Below are 24,602 nucleotides of genomic sequence, written 5' to 3' on the forward strand. Positions count from 1 at the left end.
ACATCTTTGCTAGTGCTTTTCTTCTATTTGTATCTCATTAACAGTGCTGCCCAAGACTCTTGAGTTGTTGGTGTTCAGTATCTTTTAAATACTTACAAGCAAATAACAGGGAAAGACAATGTCAGCTGGGACTTAAAAACCAAAGTAGTGAAGACATGTCAATACCCAGTGATGGCCTCCTATGACGGAGTGACTACTCCTTGTCAGTGGACAAGGGATGGGCTACAGATGCAATTTATCTGGACTTCTGTAAAGCCTTTGACACTGTCCCCCACAGCATCCTTCACTTTAAATTGGAGAGAGATGCACTCAATCTGACTGTAAGATGGATAAGAACTTGGCTGGACAGCCAAATCCAGTGGTCAGTAGCTCAGAGTCCTGATGGACATCAGTGACAAGTGATGTCCCTCAGGGGTCCATCTTGGGGTCAGTGTTATTTAATGTCTTCATTAATGACAGAGATGAAGGGATCAAGTGCACCCTCAGCATATTTGCTGACACCAAGCTGAGTGGTGTTGTTGACACTCCTGAAGGAGTGTCTGGAATGGCATCCAGAGGGACCTGACAAGCTCAAGAAATGGTCCATGGGAATCTCATGAGGTTTAACACAGCCAAGTGCAAGGTGCTGCATCTGGGTTGGGGCGATCCCTGGTATCAGTCCAGGCTGGGGGATGAATAGGTCAAGAGTAGCCCTGGTTAGAAGGACTTGGGGGTGCTGGTGGATGAGAGGCTGGACATGACTCGGCCATATGCTCTCCAGCCCTGAAAGCCAAACATATCCTGGGCTGTATCAAAAGCAGTGTGGCCAGCAGAGTGTGGGAGGGGATTCTGCCCCTCTACTCCACTCTGTTGAGGCTCCACCTGGAATCCTGCATCCAGCTCTGCGGTCCTCAGGACAGGAAGAACATTAATCTGCATGACAAGGTGAGTCACCAAGATGATCAGAGGGATGGAGCACCTCTCCTGTGAGGACAGGCTGAGAGAACTTGGGATTGTTCACCCTGGAGAACAATTAGGGAGACTTAATTGTGGACTTCCGCTCCCTGAAGGGAACCCACAAGAAACATGGAGCGGGACATTTTATAAGGACCTGGAGTGACAGGACAAGGGGGAATGCCTTCAAACTGAGAGTAGGTTTTGATTAGATGTTAGGAAGAAATTCTTTACTGTGAGGTGGTGAGGCACTCACCCCAGAGAAGCTGTGGATGCTATTTTAAACTCGACTGAATTTTGAGGCTAGACAAAGCAGCCTGAAATACCAGCTATTTCAGATATATAAGGATTATTATGGTAAACCAGTCTGGATGAGGGACATTATATGTATAAAGTCATATTATATAGTATAACAACTGATCTACCAAAACAAGCAGTTTGTACCACAACATACACATTTGACAGTTGCCTGATTCCGACAAGGGAAATTTTCTTCTCCTAATTGGTGACTTACAGTAACTAGAAAGTAAATACATTTATCAGTTTGATGAATGAGCCTATCCTGCATCTACTCCATGTGAATTAGACTGCTTATTGTTCTAGCTAATGGGTCATCATTCTGAAAATAATCTACTGTCTCCAACATTTCCTCTATGGTTAAGTTGGCATTTAATAGGGAGCAGTCACAGAAGCCTAATTTGATCTTCCAATTTAAGAATACCATCAAAAACCAATGATTAGTCACTGCCCAGGCAGCACGAGTAAGGAAAGGTTCACAGTTTTGTTTTGTAACTGAATTCTCTCTTTTACTGATAACAACTGGTGATTCAGAGGCAAGAACCAAATCTGCATATAGGTATCTATAAGAAAAAACTAAGACCTATACATATATAATTTCTTAATCTAGTACTCAGTAGATCCCCTGCATCTCCATCTTTCACAGAATATACTGAAGGAGTTAATATTAGAATGCTTCCAAATAAAGCATGAACAATCTAGTAACAAAACAACTCCATCCATACTTCTTTACTGTTGCGAAGGTGGAATACTTGCCAATTAATAATAGATGTACTGTAGTCTCAGTAACAAATACAGATAATTAGAAGTAATCAGTAAAGTAACTGTGGTAGAGGCTACGGGGAAAACAGACAAATCCCACTAATTTGTTAACAAAATATTCAGAAATACTCATCCAAGGAGAACTCAAGAATGAATGAGATTAATTATTAACCTCTCTTTTAAAACTTTCTTGATGCTTAGAGTCTAAAGGTGTCAATCTCTAAAAATAAAAAGGACTCCATGGAGATTCAAACAATTCTGGTTCTGTGAGCCTGATGTTCATACCAAGTAACTTAACAGAATACATCAAAACTAAAATAAGTAGACAACAATATGAAGGTCTGTCTGGGAAGAAGTAACGTGACTTCTGCAGAGGGAACCTCTTGGGAGCTCTGTGAATGGGTCAAGAAGCTCGTGAAGAATGGTGATTCAGCTGTCAAGCCTCTGGATTTCCAAATAGGTTCTGTCAAAATAACTCACTAAAGGCTTTTAAGAAAACTAAGGAGTTACAGCGTAAGAGGGAAGGGCCCAAAATGGATAAATGGTTCTTAACCTCAAATAGGGAGAAGCTAACACACCAGCACTTTTCAGAAGAGTGAGATATCACTGCTGAAGTTCTTCAGCACCCTGGGAGTTTTGTTTTCATGTACAGTCTGCAAAAAAGGGAGAGCAACAAGGTCTGAAAGGTTGCTACCAAGGCAAAATTATTCAGGGTGATAACTAGAACAGACTGAAGAACTGCCCAGGATCTTGAAGTCTGAATAACAGGTAATAAAATGGCACAACTCAACTGGTAAACATGTGGAGAACCATTTTAACATCAGATACAGAATGACAGCCTCTGAGGTCACAAGCAACATCTTGGGGCTTTAACAGACAACTTCAAAAAGAACATCAGCACATCACTTGGCGAAAAATCCAAAGTCAAACACTGAGAACCACTGAAAAACAACAGAAAATAATTATGCCACTGTGCACATCTATGGTTTGCTCATATCTTGAGTAAGTGTAGTTTTGATTCACTTATTGCTAAGAGGAAATTGTATAACTGAAAACAGTTTGGAGCAAGAGAAAATGCAGGATCAAAGGTATGGTCAATGTCTGTACAACTTCTCATCAAGCAGGCTGTGAGTTTTCCAATCTGAAAAGGTAACCACATAGACAAAATGTGACTTAGGTTCTACAAAACCACAACAGGTGGGAAAGGCCAGACAGGAACCAGAAGCAAACAAAAGGACACAGAGGAACACAGACTTACAGAACTCTCTGTAAAAGGACAATTCTCAGATAAAGTTTTTAAACACTATTAATAGAAGCTGGACAAATCAGTGGAGAAGTTATTACATTCACAAAACATGGGATGCTGAAAAAGTAGCTGACATATATATATAATTTCATTATATTTTGCAGATTTGTTCTCACAAATTTCATTTAATATCCTACCAAAGGCAAAAATTAGTAGACAAACTGTCAGAGTTTAGTAAATGATGTAGGATTTATCAGGAAACTAATTAAATATACAGTAATTACTTCTAAGCAATATTCCACTTGAAGTGTTGTAAAATCTTGAAATGTCAAAGGGATTTGTGAATTACTTCTTAAGTTCATTCAAAAACCCTGTTGTAAGGCCTTGAATATGACCATGCTTGCAAACCTAAGATAGCAAATAGTCAGAATAATCAGAAAGATAAAATTCCTTCTCAAAAGTTTGAGTTTCATGCACACTTAAGTTGTATTTTACCTGTAATAGGAATTAACTCCAGGTCAAAGAACTCTTGATTCTATTTCCATTACCAGTAATACATTTCATAATTTAATTGGTATGTTATTAAACAAATGTTTATTTCTGCAGTCTTTATATTGTTATGTTTCACGATTCAAGCTACCTCCACTGTGTTATGTGAACTCTGTAAATATAACAAAATCAGAGATCCTGCATCACACACACACAAAGAAAGCTGTCACAGAAATATAGGAAACAACAATAATTTGTCTCTAATTTCTTTCCTCTGCTTCATGATATTAATACTTCAGGGAAACTGAGGTCATTACTCATACAAAACAGGTTATCCTCGAAAACAGTAAACCAAAGCAAAGCCAGGTTCTCTACTGATGTGTGTAGGATCCCTAATGTCTAATCAAAGTTGAGCTGAAGTATGGCATTTTCTTTAATACAAGTATTATTATCTCACTGTTATCAAGTTCCTTATAGTCATTAAATATGCAGAACCTTAATCCATGACTACTATTCTTCTATCAACTTTGGTTGAAATGGTCCAATAGGTTTAAAAGGCTCTTCTGCATTCTGTTAGGCTCCTTTAGCACACAGATATTCACAAATATGCTCATGCCCGTGATCAGATTAACCCCGTTCTCACAAATGAAGCTAAGGTAAAATGTGTTTAGATTCCAATGTAATCCCATTCAGTGGTGCAGAAATTAACTTTTTAGTATCTGCCAGACACACTTTTCCTGTATAACAGCAAAGTACAATGGAAATAATGATCCAGGTACCATTTAGCAGCAATGCCCTCTTGGATACATTAAGCAGGTAATGTAACATTGATTTCAATGATATAGAGACATTAGAGGATTAAAATTCAGATGACCTCCAAATGTTTTGCAGAACAGTTGAAGTCCAGTAAAAAGTTATCTGCGTTAAAAAAATATATGGATAAATTCTTTAATTCTGCAACACACTATTATCTTCAAAATCAAAATTAATAATACACCTATCACTACAGTACAAGGATACAGGAACTTATGTACATGCAAATTACTACCAAGACAGCAAGTTGCTCTTACCTTGAACTAGATCTTGACTTTACATCTTCCTTTGCCATCCTTTCACTACTAGCATCTTCATTGTAGTCTGTTTTTTTCTCACATAGTTGTTTTCTCTTCTCCCACTTCTGCTGATTTGAGATGCTTTCTGCTTCTCCTTGTGAGTCACTTTCTGCTCCTACCTGTGAACCTGAGGAATGTGCCAGGCACTTAGAGGAGATTGGCAGTTTTTGCTCTTCACTGCCAAAGTCTCTTTCTGCTAACAAAGCAGAAGTTTCAGGTTTTAATGTTTCCTGTGCAGGGACTGAACTGTCCAAGTTATCTACATGGTCCAGTTCCTTAGACTTCACTAATGTGTACGAAGCATTTACAACATCTCCTGCAGAATGTTTAGTCTTTAAACCTTCAACACCGTCCTCCCTGCTGTCTTCACAGCTGCCACAACACACACAGGAATTAATTAGACAGTTTGTTGTAGCTATACTGAGTTTATGGGATTCATCCACCTCCTCATTTGCTAATGGATGAGCAGATCCAGGAACACAACTAATAGCTGCTTCTGGAGTTGTTACTGGGGATTCTGAGCTAGAGGGAGATTTAGGATTGAATATTACAGTAGCAGATATTTTCATTCCCCCTGTCCTGTGAGCAATCACTTCTGCTGTTTCTGCATCATCACCATACGCATCCCAGCCATTGAGGTATAACTGTGAGTCCGGACCTTCCAGACAGCTGCACGAATTTGGAACTGAAATGCCAGACATCTGCTTTCCATCTTCAACATTGTTATTATTGCTTAAGTCACTTTCAGCATCTTTTAAAAGCAAAGTTTCCTCTGTCTGATGGCCATTCTCATACAGCAAAGCATCTCTATATTGCAGGTTCTGTTTTGAATCATGACAAGGGTTATTCACCCAAGCAAAAGTATCACTTACTGAATCCAACCCAGCAAGAGCTTCTCCCGCTCCATCTAGGTCATCCATAAAAAACACTCTGTCCTCTTCATCGGTTAAGTTGTCAAGATGGTGCCGTGTTGGTGAAGCTTCTGTACTAGAACTATTTCTTAGGGTAGGTCTGTGAGCTGGAGACTGACAGATGCTTGGAGGGGAAAGCAGAGAAGACATTTCATCTCCTACTCTGTGTACCATCCTGTTCAGCTGTTCCAGCTCCTGTTCATCATACTGCATTGAACAAGCCAGCTCAGCCTCTGTGTTCTCAGCTTTTGCTGAAAGTTCCTTAGGAGGCAAAGTCGCAGTTAAGACTGGTGTAATGACAGAGGGTACTTCAGGATCTGCTCTGACAGGAAAATCTACATCTTGAGAGATGCAGAGGTTACGTTCCAGCGTGTGCAGTTCATCCTCAGTTAGCGTCTGAAGCAGATCCCTGAAAATGAAGAAATACACACATCACTTGGCACTGATGTTACAGATTTTTAAAAAGTTTTTACTGTTAGTGCAGAAATCCAGAACTTGAGGGCACAGAGTACTTTCAACTGTGTAACTCAAAGTGCATTTGGCATTCATATTCAGAACATGTGACTGCTGATGCCTGAATTTGAGATTAGTCATGCAAACGTAGGTTATCAAATGATAAACATGCTTGCAGTGAAGCCCCAAAATAAACCAAAACACACACAAAAATGGAACTTTCCCCCTCCCTATCTACTTAGAGTGAAAATGTCACCCACAGTTAGATACACTTGGTCATTTCAATTTTTTAATTCAAAAATTTGACTTTAATTAGCAAACCAATCTGCCATCCTTCAACTAGATTCTGGAAAATATTCTGCACAAGAGTACTGCAGGAGTTTAACAGCCTTTTATTTTCAGATAAAAGAATTAATTAAAAATAGTAATATCACATATGGAACACGGATATCTGGAAGCCCGCTCACTGAAATAGGGATTAGAAGTTGGCTCTTTCCTGCCTTGAATACTTAGCTCAGTGTTCTGTTTTGGCTGGGATAGAGTTAATTTTCTTCACAGTGGCTACTATGGGGTTGTGCTTTGGATTTGTGATGAAAACAGTCTGATAACCCAGGGATGGCTTTGTTATTGCTGAGCAGGGCTCACAGAGAGTCAAGGCTTTCTGCTTCTTGTACCGCCCCACCAGTGAGGAGGCTTGGGGTGCACAAGAAACTGGGAGGGGACACAGCTGACCCCAACTGATCCAGGGATATCCCAGATCACATGGCATCATGCACACTTATAAAGCTGAGGGAAGAAGGAGGACGGGGGGATGGAATTTGTCTCTTTGGAGTGATGGTGTTTGTCTTCCCAAGTCACTACTATGTGTGATGGAGCCCTGCTGTCCTGGGGATGGCTGAGCACCTGCCTGCCCATGGGAAGTGGTGAATTAATTCCTTGTTCTGCTTTGCTTGTGTATGTGGCTTTCGCTTTACCTATTAAACTGTATTTACCTCAACCCATGAGTTTTCTCACTTTTCTGATTCTCTCCCCAAGCCCATGGGAGGGGGTGAGTGGCTGTGTGGGGCTGAGTTGTCAGCTGGGGTTAAACCACAACACTTGGTCATTAAGGAGTTAAGCTTCTGCATGATGTTAAGAATCAGGCAGGTCTAGAAGCAAATATTTAGCTACTTAGCAAACTGTGTTTTCAAGAGACATGCAGCATCTCCAGTGTTACCAAGAGTCCTCAGTATTGCAGTTTAGGACTATGAACACCTGAAAACAAAGTGTTGTAAGTGCTTTATAACTTCAAAACAAATCCACAGACACAGCAGCACTTAATTTTAGACCTGAGTTTCACTTATGCTATCCTTCTCAATAAGAAGCCATATATAAATGTATCCTCTGTCAAGAACTGCTGTCAACATTTTCAAAGACCAGTAAGTGTATTTTAGCATAAATGAATGGGGGGGAAAAGCAAGACCTGCTCAACAGAGGGCAGGAGTCCATTATTCCTCATGTGTTTAGGAATCATTTGCTAGCAGGTGACATACAGCTGGCACCACAGTAATAATAATAATATGCACATTTTAGAAGAATTAAGTCTAAACAAGAGGACCAGAAAACCTGAAAGAAACATTCAACATATCTCACATCTTGATTTCCAGTCAATGGTTTGCATTCTTAATTTGTTAACTCACGGACCAAATTTTTTTTGCAAGTTCTATCAGTTTTTCAAACAGCTCAAAAAATACACCACTAGTATCTGACTTGTGTATCACCAACCTACAATTCAAAGAAATCTAATAGTGTAGATAAGCAAGCTTAAGTCAGAATAAAGTTATGGTTATACACATTCCACAGAATTAACATACTTAGTTTTTAAATCTTGCTTTATGAGTATTATAAAAAAAATTCTAAGCCTCCAGAAGAAATATCTTATAAGAACAATTGCACCATCATATCTTCCCCTTAAAAAAATACCATTTACCTAACAAAGCTATAAACCAGTATTGCTATCTGGCACACTAGATAATTTTAAATACCTATACATTCCTTTCTTTTGTCTAAACAGTATGTAATGATACCATCTTCTTACTCAGATCTTGTATTTAAACGGTAATTGGTGTCTGTAAGAGATTAAGTATTTTAACATCATCTTAAAAACAAACTGACAGAGAATGGTTTAAGTTGTAAGGTCAGCATAAAAATAGCAGCATCACTATTGTTTATTTTTGAGATAACTATACCAACAGAATGAATAAAAATACAGAATAACATGATTGTTGCCATGAGGCTTTGTACTATGAATTTTCACTTTGTTAGTTTTTACAGAAACACTGAGGTGTAGGATTTTTTAAGCATAAACGAGGTAATGTGGGATTTTAAAAACAGTTGGGATTTTAAATTTCAAAAAAACAAACTGCAACAAACAAGTAAGCACACAAATGTAACAGGGAAGGGGTTAAGCTTGTCCCTCACCTATGCAAGGATGCTAAAAATATCAGATAGTTTGGGTCAGGCCAAGGTCCATCAAGTAGAGAAGCCTGGCTCTGATCATAGATCCTCAGGAAGAACATTAGCACAGGACAGACACACAGTGATGTCCACTGAGTGAGTGCATCCTACCGGCTGCCAACAGCCTGTAGCTCAGGGATTTCTAAACCAAGGTGGTATCCTTGTGTTTGATAATCCCCAGAGAGCTTTGTTTGCATGGGTCAGAAGGTGTTTATCAGGAACTGACCAACAGTCAACTGCTTAAACATCAGCTACGCTTCTCCACACACCACAGTCACACACCCCTCTCAAAACATGAGATAAGAATGAGTAAATTTTACAAACACAGACTATACAAGCAACATTCAAAGGAATTTGCTTTCCATCCAAGCTCATCAGCATAACTGGGAATGATGAAGTGGGCCCAGGGAAAATCTAAGATTGAATCTTCTGACTTGCAGCACCTAATCTGGGGTTCTGTTCAGTCTCCAGAACACCACATGGCAGCAGCCAGGATTCCCCAGTGCCCAGAGCTGCTCTGCTTCCTTTCAAAAGGTTGCTCAGACCTATTCAATACAGGTTTCACACATTCATTATAAAATAAGCCCTGGAAACACATGTTTACTTTATACTGGTTGGATTCACTGACTTGAATGATGAACTCTATTTCTGCCAATACCACCACCTCAAAATTTAAGATTAATTGTGTGCAGTTTTGAGGATAGTATATAAAGCCTGACTAAAAACAATAATCATAATAATCAATGAAATCAGCTGACAGTCCTTTTTAGGCAAATCAGATCCACACTGCCTGAAAGAGTAACATAACCAGTTGAATCATATGTAGTAGTCTACCAGCCCTGTAATTTCAGTAGAGAAGTAATCCTGCTTTAAATTCAAAGGAAATACGCTCATTTTCCCAATTCAAACACTGGAAATTTTGCTATTAACAAATACAGCTTGTTCTAAAAGAGGTTCAGGCAATTATCTTCACTTCTCTAGTTAAAAATTCCCTAGATTCACCAGCCAGTTTTAAAGGTGACAAATGTTTGATTAACAGTTACTTTTAGATACACAATATATTTGTTTATACAGAATTCACTGCCAGCATTAGAAACATGTCATATTTTAAAATGCCTATGTAGATATTGAGAACAAAAAGAACATCAACCAGTATACAGAAGGAGATATAAAATCTCACTAAAATACTAAACATCAGGCATCATTAGTACATTTTAAGTTAAACTAAACCATAGTTATTTCAACAGTTCATTTCCTTTCTGCTGAAGCACTTTTAACTCATTGTGTCCATAAGCAAAAAAAGAATTTCTCCCTCTGCTTTCATTATTCAGAAGCCACAGGTAAAAAGACCTTCTGCAATCCACCCTGACAGCAGCAGTGTGCCTTCTTCTCAGAGAGGCTTTAGAAAACACTGAATTTAAAATAGTGCATGTTGAGGTTTCACCTGCTTTTACTCTTTTTGGCATCGTATCACAGGAAGGCAATCTAGCTTTCAAAACACGAGGAACATTTTTCTTTCAGTGGTTACAGCTACTGGCAGAAAAACAAAGCAAGTTCTTTAGACGTGCTCTGCTTGTTACAAGCAGTAGTAGAAATTTACTTTGCCTGTTGCAAAACTAATCAACATATTTTACTCTACTGCCAATATCCAGGGTGCAGAAATTACTTCTTCAAAGATCTGAGGCCAGATGTCCATTTAAAGACAAAATTGTCTAAATAGAGGACAGGGCCACAAAACCCCTAATCTTGCGCATTCCTCAAGCCTCCTCCATTAACTTTGCTCCTATTCTGACTAGAATTTTAAATTGGCTTGTTTTCAGAGAACAGCATCGTTGTTATTGCCAGCCTGTGCTTCAGTTCATGCTCTGAGCAGAGCACAACCAGCTGTCTCTATGGAACTGCCACTGTAAGAGCATGATGCAGGTACAGGGATGCCACATGCACCCTCCTGCTCCTGCATTCCAAAGTCCGCAGAGCTGTTCAGATAAATCAACACTGAGAAACCAAAACTGATCTATGACAAATAGCACTGGCACTCCTTTACTGAAAAAGTTTTAAATTAAATAAAGGTTTTGAACACATCCATCTTGGAAAACCTAACCAGTTTCCCCCCAGTCACTGCGCACACTTCAAAAGAATATAAATTTCACACTTCCCCCTCCCAATCGTTTAACACACTGACAGCATGCATATTGCATTGGATTTCTAGTCAATGATACAGAAAGGCCTCAATGTACTTAAAATGGCACGATCCTCTGATTCTGCATCACTTGATCTGCAATCTGCTTGATTCTGCACCACCAAAATCCATAGGGGCCCTGCAATCACTTGTAATGGTCCAGAAAGAAGCACCAGGCAAGCAAAGAGCTCTGAAATAGGGCAGACTTAAGGAGTACTGCAAAATTCCCTCTGAAAACCTCTGTACAGCAATCTCACATGTATATATATTGTATAGATAATACTTGTTTTACAAACATGTTCAGTGTCACAGGCATTTAAGTTAAATATCTAAGCATATACCAGATTATATGCTTTGTAATTCCTAAGCAGGTTGTAGTAGTTTGGCAGAAATGGTTCAAATGTCTCCATTTCAAAGGAACAGACATAACACTACTATATAATTATGCATTGTTACATGTATAAAACACCAACGCTAATGTCTTACATCCAAAATCAAAGTCAACACAAGCACCTGGCTTAGATATTAATTAAAACATTCAAAGCTGTAATTTGCTGCTCGACCTTACCAAAATCTAAGCAAGAACCTTTACGGCTTTTGCTGAGAGAGTCTCAATAATCTCTATTGTTTTCAAAGTTGTCAGCCACCAATAGGAAACAAAAATTTTCCTAGCTAATAGGTATTCTTCTCTGCTAGTTCTGATTTAATTACGTGGATCCACATAATTAAATACAGTACTTATCTTTGTCTTACGGATATTTTAGGATAATACAGTTTAAAATTAATTACCTGTAATCCTCCAAAATAATCAGTTGTGTATTTGATGTTACTCCATGAGTTAAAATACTTAGTTGGCTAAAAAGCTATAGACCTTTACAGAGAAATTCACTGGGATGTGATCATATTCTGCTATAAGATGTTCTGTGTTCTTACAACAGGCACACAACTGCAGTACAAGATGCAACTATTTTAGCAGAGGACTACTGAATCTATTTTCATGGTTTAACTATTGGTGATGGAGACTGGAGAAAGACTCCAGGAAAAAATACTCCTCCTCTTCTGGGGAGCAGAAATATTGATATCAAGTATCTCATTCCATCTTCCTTTATAGGCTTCTGTGAACATTCTCACAGAGTAGGAATTGTAGTCTGATGAGTTAAAAAAAAATCTGTGATAAGAAAAAAAATAAATTTAGACTGTTCAGGTACTTTTAAAAGTAATTCAATTACCCTATATGAACAGCACACTAATTTGTATCTCACTGTTATTTTCAGTGTATTTTTCATTCAAGAATATTACCAAAGGAATATAGTTTATATATATATATATATATTATATATATATATATATATAATATATATGGCTTTTTGAGCCCAGTTCTTACCAATATTTGAGTTCCTTCAATTCAGAGACTGCCAGAGATGGAATTTCTCATTACTTTTTGCTTGAATTTTTGCTCTGATAGATGCTATCTCACTAAGAACACTTTGCAAACTTTGTCTCCTAGACAACTGAAATCACATTTCTTAATGTTCCCTTGACAGATTAAATATAAGTCTTAAAGTATATCAGAACTTTTCCCAAAACTGAATATCAAAGAGCCTTTTCATTTTTTAAAGTTTGCATTGAAAATTGCAGTTATGGAACAAACAAGCATTTTACTAATCTCTTTTCAACCCCAGAACTAAGTTCACAGTAACTGAAAATTAAATGGACAGAGCAATACACTGACTTCATTGATTTTTATTTTCCATGTTGTGAAATATAAGGAGTAAGCAGAAAGTAGAGATTAGAAGTATATTAGTTTTTACATATCCTTTTGGCTTAAGTCAGTCAGTGGAATGCTGGTGAAAATATCTGTGATAGCCATATATTGGGAATAGGGTATTTTAATGTAAATTTCATGGACTTTTTAAGTTTTGGTATGAATAAAAGTCTTTTTCCCTTCTAACTTAGGTTTTGCTCCTCAATTCATGTTGCTGTGCTTTACTCAATGTTTAATAAAATCATAATCACTCAAAAAATCCCAACAAACCAAACATGTTGATTTGTCTATTTTAATTCTCAAATTTCAATATGAATATCACAAATGTACCTAAAAATAAGACTTCAAGACAGAAATACTAGCAAATCTTCAAGGGACATAAGAGGATGTGGTCTATATACTCATAAAAGCTAACTTCAGAAACAGGTCCCCTCTGAACCACCCCTGACAGAGTTTACATTCTCCCTCAGGAGATGCTTCATCTCTAACGGACAAGAGGAGATTAATCTGGATAAACTATGTGAAAACTATTCTTACATCAAACTGTCATTGTGATATTCAGGGAAGGCAATAAACAGGTGAAAATTGGACACAAAAAACCACAAACGCTGTCAAATTATCTCTGCAGATTTCCAGGAACAAAATTTGCAGTTGGTATACAAATTTGAATTCTAAGAAAATAATAGGGTTTACAGATTCAGAAAACTTTTTTTAACACCCGAAGGGTGGATATAAAAAAACAGGATGTAGAGATTCTTTAAAGATTCAGCTTAATTTCTCCTAAGTACAAATCTTATAAAGATTTCTGAAGACCTCAGCTAAGAAAAAAATATTTTAATAGTCTTTATACTTGAGCCAGAGCCCACATCTCCAATGGTAACCAAGACTGAAGTACTGTGGAAAGAGGTATATATAAAGTGATCCATCCTGTAAAAACAGATCCACAATATGAAAAACTGGTAGTCGTTTCTATTAAGTTAACAACTATCTGAGTATTGCATCACAACATAATGAGAAAATGTAATAAGCCTAACCAACAGTAACACTGATGCTAATTAGAAACAGAATCTTCCGAACGTAAACTCTAACTTTACTATTTCAAGCATCATCCAACCATAAGAAGATCTGAAATGCAATAAAATGATACTCAGGAAAAAGGAAACTATCACAGAGATTAAAAGTTCAGAAAACCACTGTGAAATGAGAAACTACATTTAGTTATTTCATGGGTATATCAGGCTGATGAGAGGAAAATGCAGTTTGTGGTTAACATAGCAAACAAATACACTTTTTTAAGCATTTATGAGTTCTTTTTCAGGCCTCTGATTTTCAATTCAGAAGAGATGCAGTTACAACTATCTTTTATTACTTGCCTTATTTTTCTTAGCAAAGTGTGAAAAGGTCTGAAGAGTTCAGACATATCTTCTGGTTTATGGTCCAAGTTTAATGGTCCCTCAGAGTAGACAACAAGGCCACTGTAATTCAAACACATGCATGAACACACACAAAAATGAGAATTTCATTACATGGAGGAACAACTGAATAAAGTCAGAAAAGCAATTGTACATAAACATTAGAACTATATTTAAGTTACATCTTGTTATCTTATTTTTGTCTTATTCACCCACAGTTAGAATTAGATGGTAACAGGGAAAAGTTCCCTTCCCCTCTGTCCACCCCTCCTTAAACATGGGAGAAAAAGCTATGAAAGAACATACATTTATTTCATTGCTGCAGCTGACTCATTAAAAAAACCCAAAAGAAACCTATTATCAAGGAAGTTGGGGAAAGTCCACTACTTGAGAGACTGAAATGGCTTTTCCTTTTCAGTCTGAAAAACTTCAAGGTAAGAAAGTTGACTCCTGAGCTCCTGTTTTTCTACCTCTGAGGTAAATATAACCTGGTATTGACATATGACAAAAAAAGAAAACAGATTTTCTAAATCACATAAAACCCTTCTTGATAATACCATGCTTCTAAATCAACTCAGCACTTGTAGAAATTTCCCTGGAAAGGTTAGTTCACAATCCTGAGAGCCTCCATGTACTTCACTGTAGATATCTCAATGGCTCCTCCTGACCAAATCACTACTGCCCAAACCAGTCTGTGTGTCAGGGATTAAACAAAATTCACCTTCTTCACCATATCTGCTGCATTGTACCAAACTGTGTCAGAGAGTGGATTCCAGCCACAGTAGGAACCACTCTACTTAAAACTGTTCAATCCTCTGCTCACTGCAAAAACAACACATGTTTCTCAAAGGCAAATGGATCACACATTCTCACAGTCAAGATTACATTGGTTTTCTTTTTCCCAGGCCATTTTCCTCTTCCTGCCCTTGGAGTCAGTGCTCTGTTACCCAAGGTATTTCAAATGTATGTTCCTTTTCCTGAACTCAAAATACATGTTGCTTCAGCAAGCTATCCAGCATCCAAATCACCCAGAGTAACAAGGGATCCTTGGCTGACAAGACTGTCAAAGTCTTTTTGCTCCTCAGTTGTTCCCTAGCAAGCACCCTGTGCGACCAACAAAGACATAGCGGCAAAGCTAATGTCACCAGTTCTATGAACTCCACTTAAGTATTAAAAAAAAAATACCAGGGAATTAGGGTTTTGAGGGCAGGAGCAGGGGAAGAAGAGATGAGAGAGAGGAAAGTTGCTTCTTTTGCAAGTCACCTTTTTTTTTTTTGGCGGCATAGGACCAATTATCCTTTTTTTTTTTTATATGCTTCTGAAGCTTCAACAAGCAGGCTGCCACGAAGTGATGCAGTTATTGTTGACTCATGTCTTATGTTTTGCCTAAACAAATATTACTGCTTTGCTCAGTGGAAGCTTGAGGTTGCTCTCATCTAACTTCAACCTGATGTAAAGTCACTGTTCCTTTGGGTTTCAGGTATAGTTTGCTTTACAGAGCTTTACTCTCAGAAGAAATTAAAAAAGATAGAAATGGGTTAGAGCACTACAAAATAAAAAAGGTTATGAAATGGCTTCTGTACACATATAAGATTTGAAAGAGTTCTGAATATAGTTGTAGCATGGAAAGAACTAAAAATTGTGAAAAAGTGTGTCTTTATACTTCCTATGTGGTTCAAAGCGCACCAACACCTGTTGATATAACAGATAACATGCACTGTATAACATGAGTATGATAAACTGATGTCTGAAAAGAAACCTTAGACAAAAATGGCCCTGAAAAGTATTTCTGAAAAGACTGAGCGGATCCAGCACTTCTCCTTGCCCAGATCCTTCTCCTGAGGACACAGAGCCACAGCCTGACAACTGTGTATTGCATCCATTTTGGCTTTACAGGTTTCTCCATTCACAGTCCAAATGAAAGGTTTAAGTTTCTTCCAGACAACACTGTATCTGAATGGTGCAGTTTTGCTTTGGAACTTCACATGGAAGTAATTTATTCGATTTATTTTCAAATCACTGGATAATTAGGAGCAGTTAACTTTTTCTCTTCTCCTTCTCTATCCTTCTTTGCAATTTGGAATAGATACGGTCTATTTTCCAGAGAGTCCTTGGTTTTCCATTTAGTCATGATGTGTTCCTCTTCACTGTGTCTTGCAGCAGTTTCAAATTGAGTTCTCACATTCCTGTTGTCTTTCAATAATCAGATTATTACTGTTATTATTTTTAGAATGACAGTTACAGACAATATCCTATTTTACAGGAAAAACAAGCCACAGGGATTTCCTGAGGAGAAGAGTATTATGCTCGGGATTTGAGGTTTCTTATTCTCCTCAATTGTACTATTTACATTAGCAAACTTTAAAGCATTCACAATGGTAAAATATTAAAAATATGCTGGCTTTACTCCAGAAAAACTGTTGTCTTAGTAAGTCATGAAGACTATTACAAAAAATGCGTCTGATTTGTTCAATATTGCAAAAACTGCATGAAGCAAAAACAGTTACAATTTAGTTGTCTTAAGTGGTCAAAACAGGACAGAAATCTACACAAAAGTTACACATGTTAATGCTTTCCTTGAAGAGAATTAAGCCTAACTCAGTGGTTCCAATGCAGTTTGCCATGATAACTTCTTTTGAACCCAGAGTCATTGAGAAAAATACACGAATCTTACTGAATACTTTTGGTTTTCAAGACTTGTATCCTGAAGTCATACTATTTTTGAGTGACACAAAATATGTGCTTTCAAAAAATATTTCTGAGAACATGACATTCCAAAGACTGATGTTCCTAATTTTTAAATTTTGCTGGAGGATGTCTGATCAATTGTTCCTGCTTTCTATATTTAGAGATCTAACAAATTTTTTTTGTCTTGATATTCTACATGAAACTGGTAATCATTTGTACTAATTTAAAACATAATCCTCCTCTTTAACTTTTTTTAAAGAAAGTACAAGTAAACTCAGGTGAAAGAAAATATGTCAAAATTCCGAACATATTTTTTCAAATCTTCAATAAACCTTTAAATGAGGCAGAATGGAGAATAATTGAAAAATTACTTACCATACAATGGCTAATCTTGGAATTGTAAACATTAAAGCTGGTTCATAGTCATCTATCATATCTTGAGTGAGGTATCCAAGCCTTAAGGCTCTAAGCAGAAGAATAAAATGATTTAGTAAGAGATCAAACTCTTGAAGAATACATTTCACTAGGAAAAGAAATTGAAAAAATTGTTATAAGTCAAACCAAACTGATAGTATTTAACTTCTGAACTGTTTTTGTACAATCTAAACTATGTATATAGACTAAAGCCAGCCCTGTTTGGTACCAAGAGTAGATGGACATACCAGACTGTGGCCCACTCTCATGCCCTGTTCCTTCCTACAGCCCACTGCCAGATTATCTGAAACTGCAAATGAAAACCCATCTTCTTCCTCTTACTGGGCAAATACAGAATCACAGAACAGTCAGGGTTGGAAGGGACCTCTGGAGGTCATCCAGTCCAACCACTTTGCCAAGGCAGGCTCGCCCAGAGCAGGTTACACAGGAACGCGTCCAGGTGGGTTTGGAATGTCTCCAGAGAGGGAGACTCCATGACCTCTCTGGGCAGCCTGTTCCAGTGCTCTGCCACCTTAAAAGTAAAGAAATTCTTCCTCATGTTGAGGTGGAACTTTCTGTGTTTTAGTTTATGGTCATTGTTCCTTGTCCTGTCCCTGGGCATCACCAAAAAGAGTCTGGTACCATCCTCTTGACACCCGACTTTCAGACATTTATATAGGTATTGATGAGATCCCCTCTGTCTTCTCTTCTCCAGACTCAACAGGCCCAGCTCCTCACAGGAGAGATGCTCCAGACCTCTCATCATCTCTGTGGCTCTCCGCTGGCCATGTATATAATAGTAGCGAATATGTGTACACGTAGTAGCTCTCTGACTGATGGAAGGTAATTCCTCCTACTTGTGACCTTTTTTGAATTGCAATCCTGTCTTTCAAAGTGCCTGAAACACCTCTGATCCTGGTGTCATCTACAGATAGTGGCAGTGTGCTCTGTCCTCCTCCCTTCCTTAATGAAAGGGTTGACTGCACCAGACCCAGGGTCGGCTTCACAAGTTCTCCCCGTGTGACAGCAAAAAACACTTATTACAGTCAACTGATGTCTAATAATTCCATTCAGAATAAGGTTCACTAGTTTCCTCTTAAGAACAGTGCTGCACTGTTCAAAATCCCACTAAAGCTGAGTATTTCACCTGCTGTTCCCCTCTACTGCCCACCTGCTAGGCTAGTTAATCTGTCACAAGAGGGAAGAAAAAAATTTGTTCAACAGAGTACTTTTCAAATTCACACTTTTCTTTGCACCTTATGCTTCTGAAAGAACTTATGAATTCCATTTTTTTCATCATCTCTTCATACATATAGGGTCAAGTTCCAGTCCTGTAAGACTTTAAAGAGCTTTTACCAGTTCTTTATGATAATCACTAGAGGTTAACAACTATTTGAATCACCTCCCCATGTATTCTTGCATGAAATATCATTAAGTCTTGATGCCTTAAACAGCTCTAGCTTGTGGATATATCTATAACTAGGCATATGAACAATATTGTTATTGTTGGATTATTAACTTTCATGTGGTTTTTTTTATCTAGAAAACAAAAAAGCACAGGTTTGTGCCTGGCAAGCATGCTTAATACTTTTCAACTTTGTACTTGGATACTTACTAGAACAGCAAAATACCAGGTGTTTTGTTTTTCTTCAAGACTACAATAAAAGTATTTCTATAAAAGCTCAGATCTAGCCCTTAACTTACCTCTCCACAGTTTCACAGAACAGTACGATTACCTCTTGCTGGACATAGTATTCTTTTGGAGACTTCACAGGTACCATGGCCGACACATAACTACAAAGAAGATAACATACCACTGTTTTACATGCCTTAACAAAAAAGATTACAAATGAACCCAAACCTAGGACAAATCTTCTTAGAAACCTAACCTTTCCTGTACTATTTTGTATTTATTTTGACAGCACTCACTACGAAAACTGTACAGTGTAAGAATCCATACAAAATACAGCCAAATTCCTCATTGCAGACTGAGGCAGTGGAATTCAGTAGTAATTCAGCAATATAATTACACACATTCAGCTATTAGAACTCCATACTGAGGGGTACAAGGAGGTTGGTCCTAGAAGGATCTTTATTGCCACATCTTGAAGACTGAGTAGTTTACTCTGCATTTCCTTAAGAAACTCACTAAACCAAACATTTTATCTAGAAAGGTTTTACCTGAAATTAGATTAGTGACTTTTCAGTTACCCACAGAAGACAACTTATGACACTTAAGGTTTGGCCTCATTTCTACATGCAATTACCTGCTGAAGCACTAATTCAACAAGGGAAGAAACACTGGTAAAAGTTAAGTGGGTTTCTGTCACTGTACTATTTAATTGGTCATTTCTGGAATACAATTAACACAGAAAGGGAAGAAGTTGTTTGTGCAACAATTGTAAAGAAAAATGCTACATGCATAGAGTTGGTACTGACAGGCCAGAAACTGCACAGGCACTGCCAAGAACCAGTTAATGATTGTCATCGGTGTCTGCACTCAAAACCACACTTAAAAGCACTTTTTCAGGTAATGTTTTCAATTAAAATGTTTTTCAATGTAACAGAATAGTAATGTTTTTTCTAACCAGATAAAGATTGCTTGCCTGAATAAAATAATTCAAGGGAATATGTGTATTGAGGAAGGGCAAAGAGTAATGGGAGACAAGACAGGTTATTCCTAAGAAAATTTAAAAGTCTACTCAGTTCTAAGAAACATGTTCTGAAGCCAGGAATGACTGTATTATATTAGGTCCATAAATAATCTTGCTCATTATCTTGTCCATGGTCAGCATCACAAGCATCTAACACACAGGCAGGTAGCTGGCTTAAACTCTGAAGGACAGCACAAGACTTGGTCAATGTGACCTTTGATGCAAAAAGCAGTTACTTTTCTCACCCCAAAAGCAGTTATTTTTATTTTTGCTATAAACCTCCAAGTCATTTTTCAATCCCCAGTTTTCAAATCAATGAGTTCCTGTGTTTAATTATTGCTTATGTAAAAACACCTCCTTCAGGAGAATTCAATTTGCCTTGTTAAATTCACTGGGTGCATCTTGCCCATATCTCTAAGCACAAGAGAACAAAACCTCATAGTCTCTAGAATATTTGCTATCATTCTTTTCTTTTTAAACATCTCATATTTGTTGCCTTTTCTATGTCAAAGAAAACATTAAGAGAAGAGATTTATGGTTTCCCTTTGTGTCTTGGAAATTCTCCCTCAAATGCCATATGCCAGTATGCAAATTGAAGATTATAGTTTAGCTGGAGAGAGCAAATGTTGATTGCTAAAAAGCTATTTAGTTTTCTTTTCATTATTGCTACACTGAAAGGAAAAATCTAACAATACAACAAATTACTAAAGAATTCAAACACCATGATAAAAAAAATTATACTTTTTCCATTAAGCAAAAACAGAACAAAACAGCCAACTTGCAAAAACCAACAAGCCACACAACAGCTGCGGTGGCCAAGCCAACGCTCACAACCCACTTACTTCAGCTCTTTTACCTTAATTCAAACTCAGCAAAAAGGACATCAAAATGCTTGAGTGAATCTTTCATTTTTTCTGTGTAGAGGTTCAAATCCCTTAAGGCCTGGTCACGAATGATGTTTCTGACTTCCTCTAGGCTTCGGGTCAGATCCTTGGCCAATGGCCTCATAGCCATACTCTCAATTTCACGATTCATAATAATTGAACCAGCAGCCAAACACTGTGAAATACATGAAGAGATAAAAATATTAGTTTTTACAAAGTTACTTTTGTATTTAAAAACAAAGCACAAGATGTGCTATTTAATACTTTGAACAAGGGCAGTAATTAGCCCCAGTTGGCTGCAAATTATTAAACAAGTGAAAGATTTAAGACTGGTACGTCAAGAATCATAAGCTTTCATGTAAAAGGTTAGGGAGCAGCTCAGCCAAGGAAATGTGAGAATGGGGGGAGGTTCAAGTGCAAGAAGTGCTGACAGAAGAACTTAAAGCTATTCTCCCACTAGTTAGGCAATAAGCACTGGTAGGATATATACTCCATGTACACAAGGATTGCCTGCATTAAAGGGATGTGAATCCAGCAACATTATGATCCATGGACTGTTCTGATTCAGACTAGACTGCTCGATTTTGTAAAATAAACGTATTCCTAACAGAAAGAACAGAAAGTCTGCAACTGTGATGTCTTTTACAACAAAACTGGTTACACTGGCTATCTGAGCACAGAGCCAGTTACACCAGTATTCTGCTTCCCACAGAAATAGTGATTATATTTTACAGGAAAGAATATAAAAAACCAGGTCACTGAGTGATTCTTCCCTTTCAATGTCTGGAAAGCAGCTATTTAAGAGACTTCTTGCCCCAGGCATTATACATGGACTCTTTCTGACCAGCTGACAAAGACATTAAAAGTAGATTTTTACTGTAACACATTATTAAAACTTTTCAAAAATCCTGTTGTTAAAAACAACTGTTGGCTTTATTCCTTTATGGATACATTTGGAAGACAATGAGCACCGCTATAAATCATACTTGTTGTATTAATGGAAATATTTTTATTGAATGAAAATATATAAGGTGGTTCTAGTCTTCTAGTCTCAAAGATCTCCTTTCCCCTCACGTTTTTAATCTCCACTTGCAGCTGTATCCCTCCCCTCTCTCCTGTGCTCCTGTGGATGGGAGGTTTTTCTGCAGCTCTGATAGGGGAACCTGCAATCCCAGCCCTTTCTCAGTAGTCTGATGCACTTATTTGTGTTTTAAGGGCACTCAGAGGAGATCATGTTCTTACTTCTTATGAGTCAAAGCACTATTTGTGGGAAAGTATGGATAAGGCAAGCCCTACCTGTTGATAGGTACTCTCAGTCTGATAAGTCAGTGATTGCACTGACAAGGACACAAGTGTATTCTCAAAGTCCACACAGCCTTCTTGCTACATGAATTTACAGGAGGACAGTGCCTACAGCAGTAGGAGTTAGCATTACATCATCACTGCTTATGTTACTTTGGCTGAAACCAACAGGTGCCTCCAGCCTGATGGTTAGATTTGGAGACAGTGAAAGTTTGATTTGGGAAGAGCAAAGGCATTAGCTTATATAACACAAACAATGAATAAAGGGAGAGGTGTTTTTTCTGTTAAATACTGCCTCAGTGATTCCCTCAAGCATCTTCCACAATTCAAGACACCACTACACTGGCTGGCACTTGCCCTGTGTGTTCACTGTTGTAATCCCAGTTTGTAAGTCCCTCAGAGTAAGAAAAGGTGATGGGATTCACTGGGATTCATAATGGATGGTTGTACAAAGAATGACCCCAGCCAACATAGCAGACTCCCATCAGTCTAAAACACATGATGGTGCCACCATGATGGCAGTGACTGACACATGATAATGAGAAGAAAAACTGCTGTGGTTTTTGCTGAGGACAGGGTTGCAAACCATTGACATACCAAATTAATTTTGTAAATTCTATCTGAGACTTCCCTGACTCAGAGGAGCCTACAATTAACAACTGTCAAAAGCAAGTTTCAGAAGCAGAACATAAGGAGGCACATTGGACTGAACAAGACAGGAACTCTTCACGGAGAACACGCACTTGAAAAAGAAAAGAGGGACTGGTAGAGAAAACAATGGATAACAACAGGAGCCCAAGGATTGCTTTAAATACAGGAGAGGCAAAGCTGAAAACAGCACCATAATGTGCTGTAGTGAAGTGAGATGTCTAGACTACTGCCCCCTTTAAGTCTCAAAAATCCATGAAGCCTTAAGTCTCCCTAAGGCCTGCAGAACTGAAGACATTAGGTTTATCACTAAAAATGCCACAATGATTTATTTTTCGTTTTAGCCGACAGACATCAGTACTAATGAATAAATATCTTGCATAACACATCCTTTTTTCTGACACTTCAGACTTCTCTTGGTTAAAATAATAAAAGCTTATTCACTAAACCAATGCCTTGTTCCTACACATTGCTGTAGAAGTAAGTCTTTGAGAAAAACCAATTAAGAGAAGTGGACTTCACTGTTTTGCACAGGAACCATTATATTTTTAGCATGTGCATGAAACAAGCAAATTATGTGCAACAAATGACAGCTCAAAGTTACATACATTTAGTATGAGTTACAGCATAACACAGCCATTAAAATCAAGTGAGAGCACACACTTGTATTTGCTGGAGATTAACTTTTATACTGACAGAATTCCCTAATATACTTTTGTTTCTAAGATTTTCAAAACATTAGACACAAGATGGTCCAAAAATCTAGAGTATTTATCAGATGCTAAGAATAGTTTTTAAGAGGTGGTCATAATGACAGCACACAATTATGAAAATAAATTGCTGTTAGCTCAACCAAAGCCTGAACCTTACAGAATTCCCTTCCACTGAGCACCCACAGCAAGTTCTCACAGATATTTACTTTGCTCTGTAATTATATTTAAAATTTTCAGAAAAGTCTCAAGATGTACTTGTGGCTTCATGCCACCAAAAAAAAAGTGTCTATTAACCCCAAGCAACAGAAATATGACAGACTTACCTCTGCTCCAAACCAAAGCTGTCCTGCAAGGTTGTCATGGCGTATTTCCTCAGGAAACTTAACACAAAAGTCTCGGTTGGCCCGTTCGTGTGGAATGCATTCATCCATGATCTGATTTATGATGTTCAAAACATTATCCTGAAGCAAAATATAGGATAGATGTATACTGTTCCCAAAGAAAACTCACATTTTTTTAAACTTTTAATAGGATTTATTAGTGAGGCACCAATTAATTAAGATAGATAGAAAATGCAGTATTTAACTCTCATGGTCTTCATACACACAGAGAAAACAGAGGATAATATTGCACAGAAAGAAGAGTACCAAACTTCAACCTTCCTAATTTTCCTAGAAACTGTTTCTCAGATTAATTGCATTTAACTTTGACTACTTTACTGGGACTTCTGATGAGAAGGCATGATTTAAAGAACTCGTTAGTACTTCAGCCATTTATCTCCAAAATATCAGTAAATAAACTAGAAGTACAAGTAAATTATGCTTCTTCCATTTCCCCTCACCAGCCCCAATGATATGCACTTCATTATTCCCAAAAAGAGCACCTGACAGATTACCCTGAAGTTGCTAGAAAGTGGGTTATACTGGCACCATTGTGGTTGAATAGACTTAAACACATCCTAGGAATCTAAAGCAGGCAGTTTCCACACTTGAGTCCCCAGTGGGCAAGAGCTGGCACATTTACCTGCCACCTCATCACCCAGACATCCAGGAGGACAAGGGGACACTGCACAAGTCAGAGGGTTAATAACTGCTCTGATCTACATCTGCACCAGGACAACGATCAAAGACCTATAAGTAGTTTCTTGATATGCAGTAAATAATCTGTATTCATTTATTTGAAAAGATAATTTTCACATACCCCTGCTGGGAACCTCATGGAATTTGATTAACATAATAAAGGTA

General features: G+C 37.8%; 1 protein-coding gene across 5 annotated transcripts in view; it reads right to left on the reverse strand.

The window, feature by feature from the left end:
• Positions 1 to 24,602, reverse strand: part of ZFYVE28 (zinc finger FYVE-type containing 28) — a 153,135-nt gene that overhangs the window by 39,408 nt on the left and 89,125 nt on the right. For 4 of the 5 annotated variants that reach the window (XM_027662660.1, XM_027662662.1, XM_027662661.1 and 1 more), the window contains exons 3-8: positions 23,682 to 23,819; positions 20,668 to 20,870; positions 18,862 to 18,951; positions 17,119 to 17,208; positions 14,017 to 14,118; positions 4,798 to 6,159 (exon numbers count right to left, since the gene is read on the reverse strand). In XM_027662660.1, the coding sequence (XP_027518461.1) occupies positions 4,798 to 6,159; positions 14,017 to 14,118; positions 17,119 to 17,208; positions 18,862 to 18,951; positions 20,668 to 20,870; positions 23,682 to 23,819 (1,985 nt within the window). Of the gene's footprint in view, positions 1 to 4,797; positions 6,160 to 14,016; positions 14,119 to 17,118; positions 17,209 to 18,861; positions 18,952 to 20,667; positions 20,871 to 23,681; positions 23,820 to 24,602 lie in introns of those variants that run through there. The other variant, XM_027662663.1, reaches the window with a different exon arrangement.

The sequence above is a fragment of the Corapipo altera genome, unplaced genomic scaffold (assembly GCF_003945725.1).
Source record: "Corapipo altera isolate COAL_440 unplaced genomic scaffold, ASM394572v1 95, whole genome shotgun sequence".
In the NCBI taxonomy this organism is placed as follows: Eukaryota; Metazoa; Chordata; class Aves; order Passeriformes; family Pipridae; genus Corapipo; species Corapipo altera.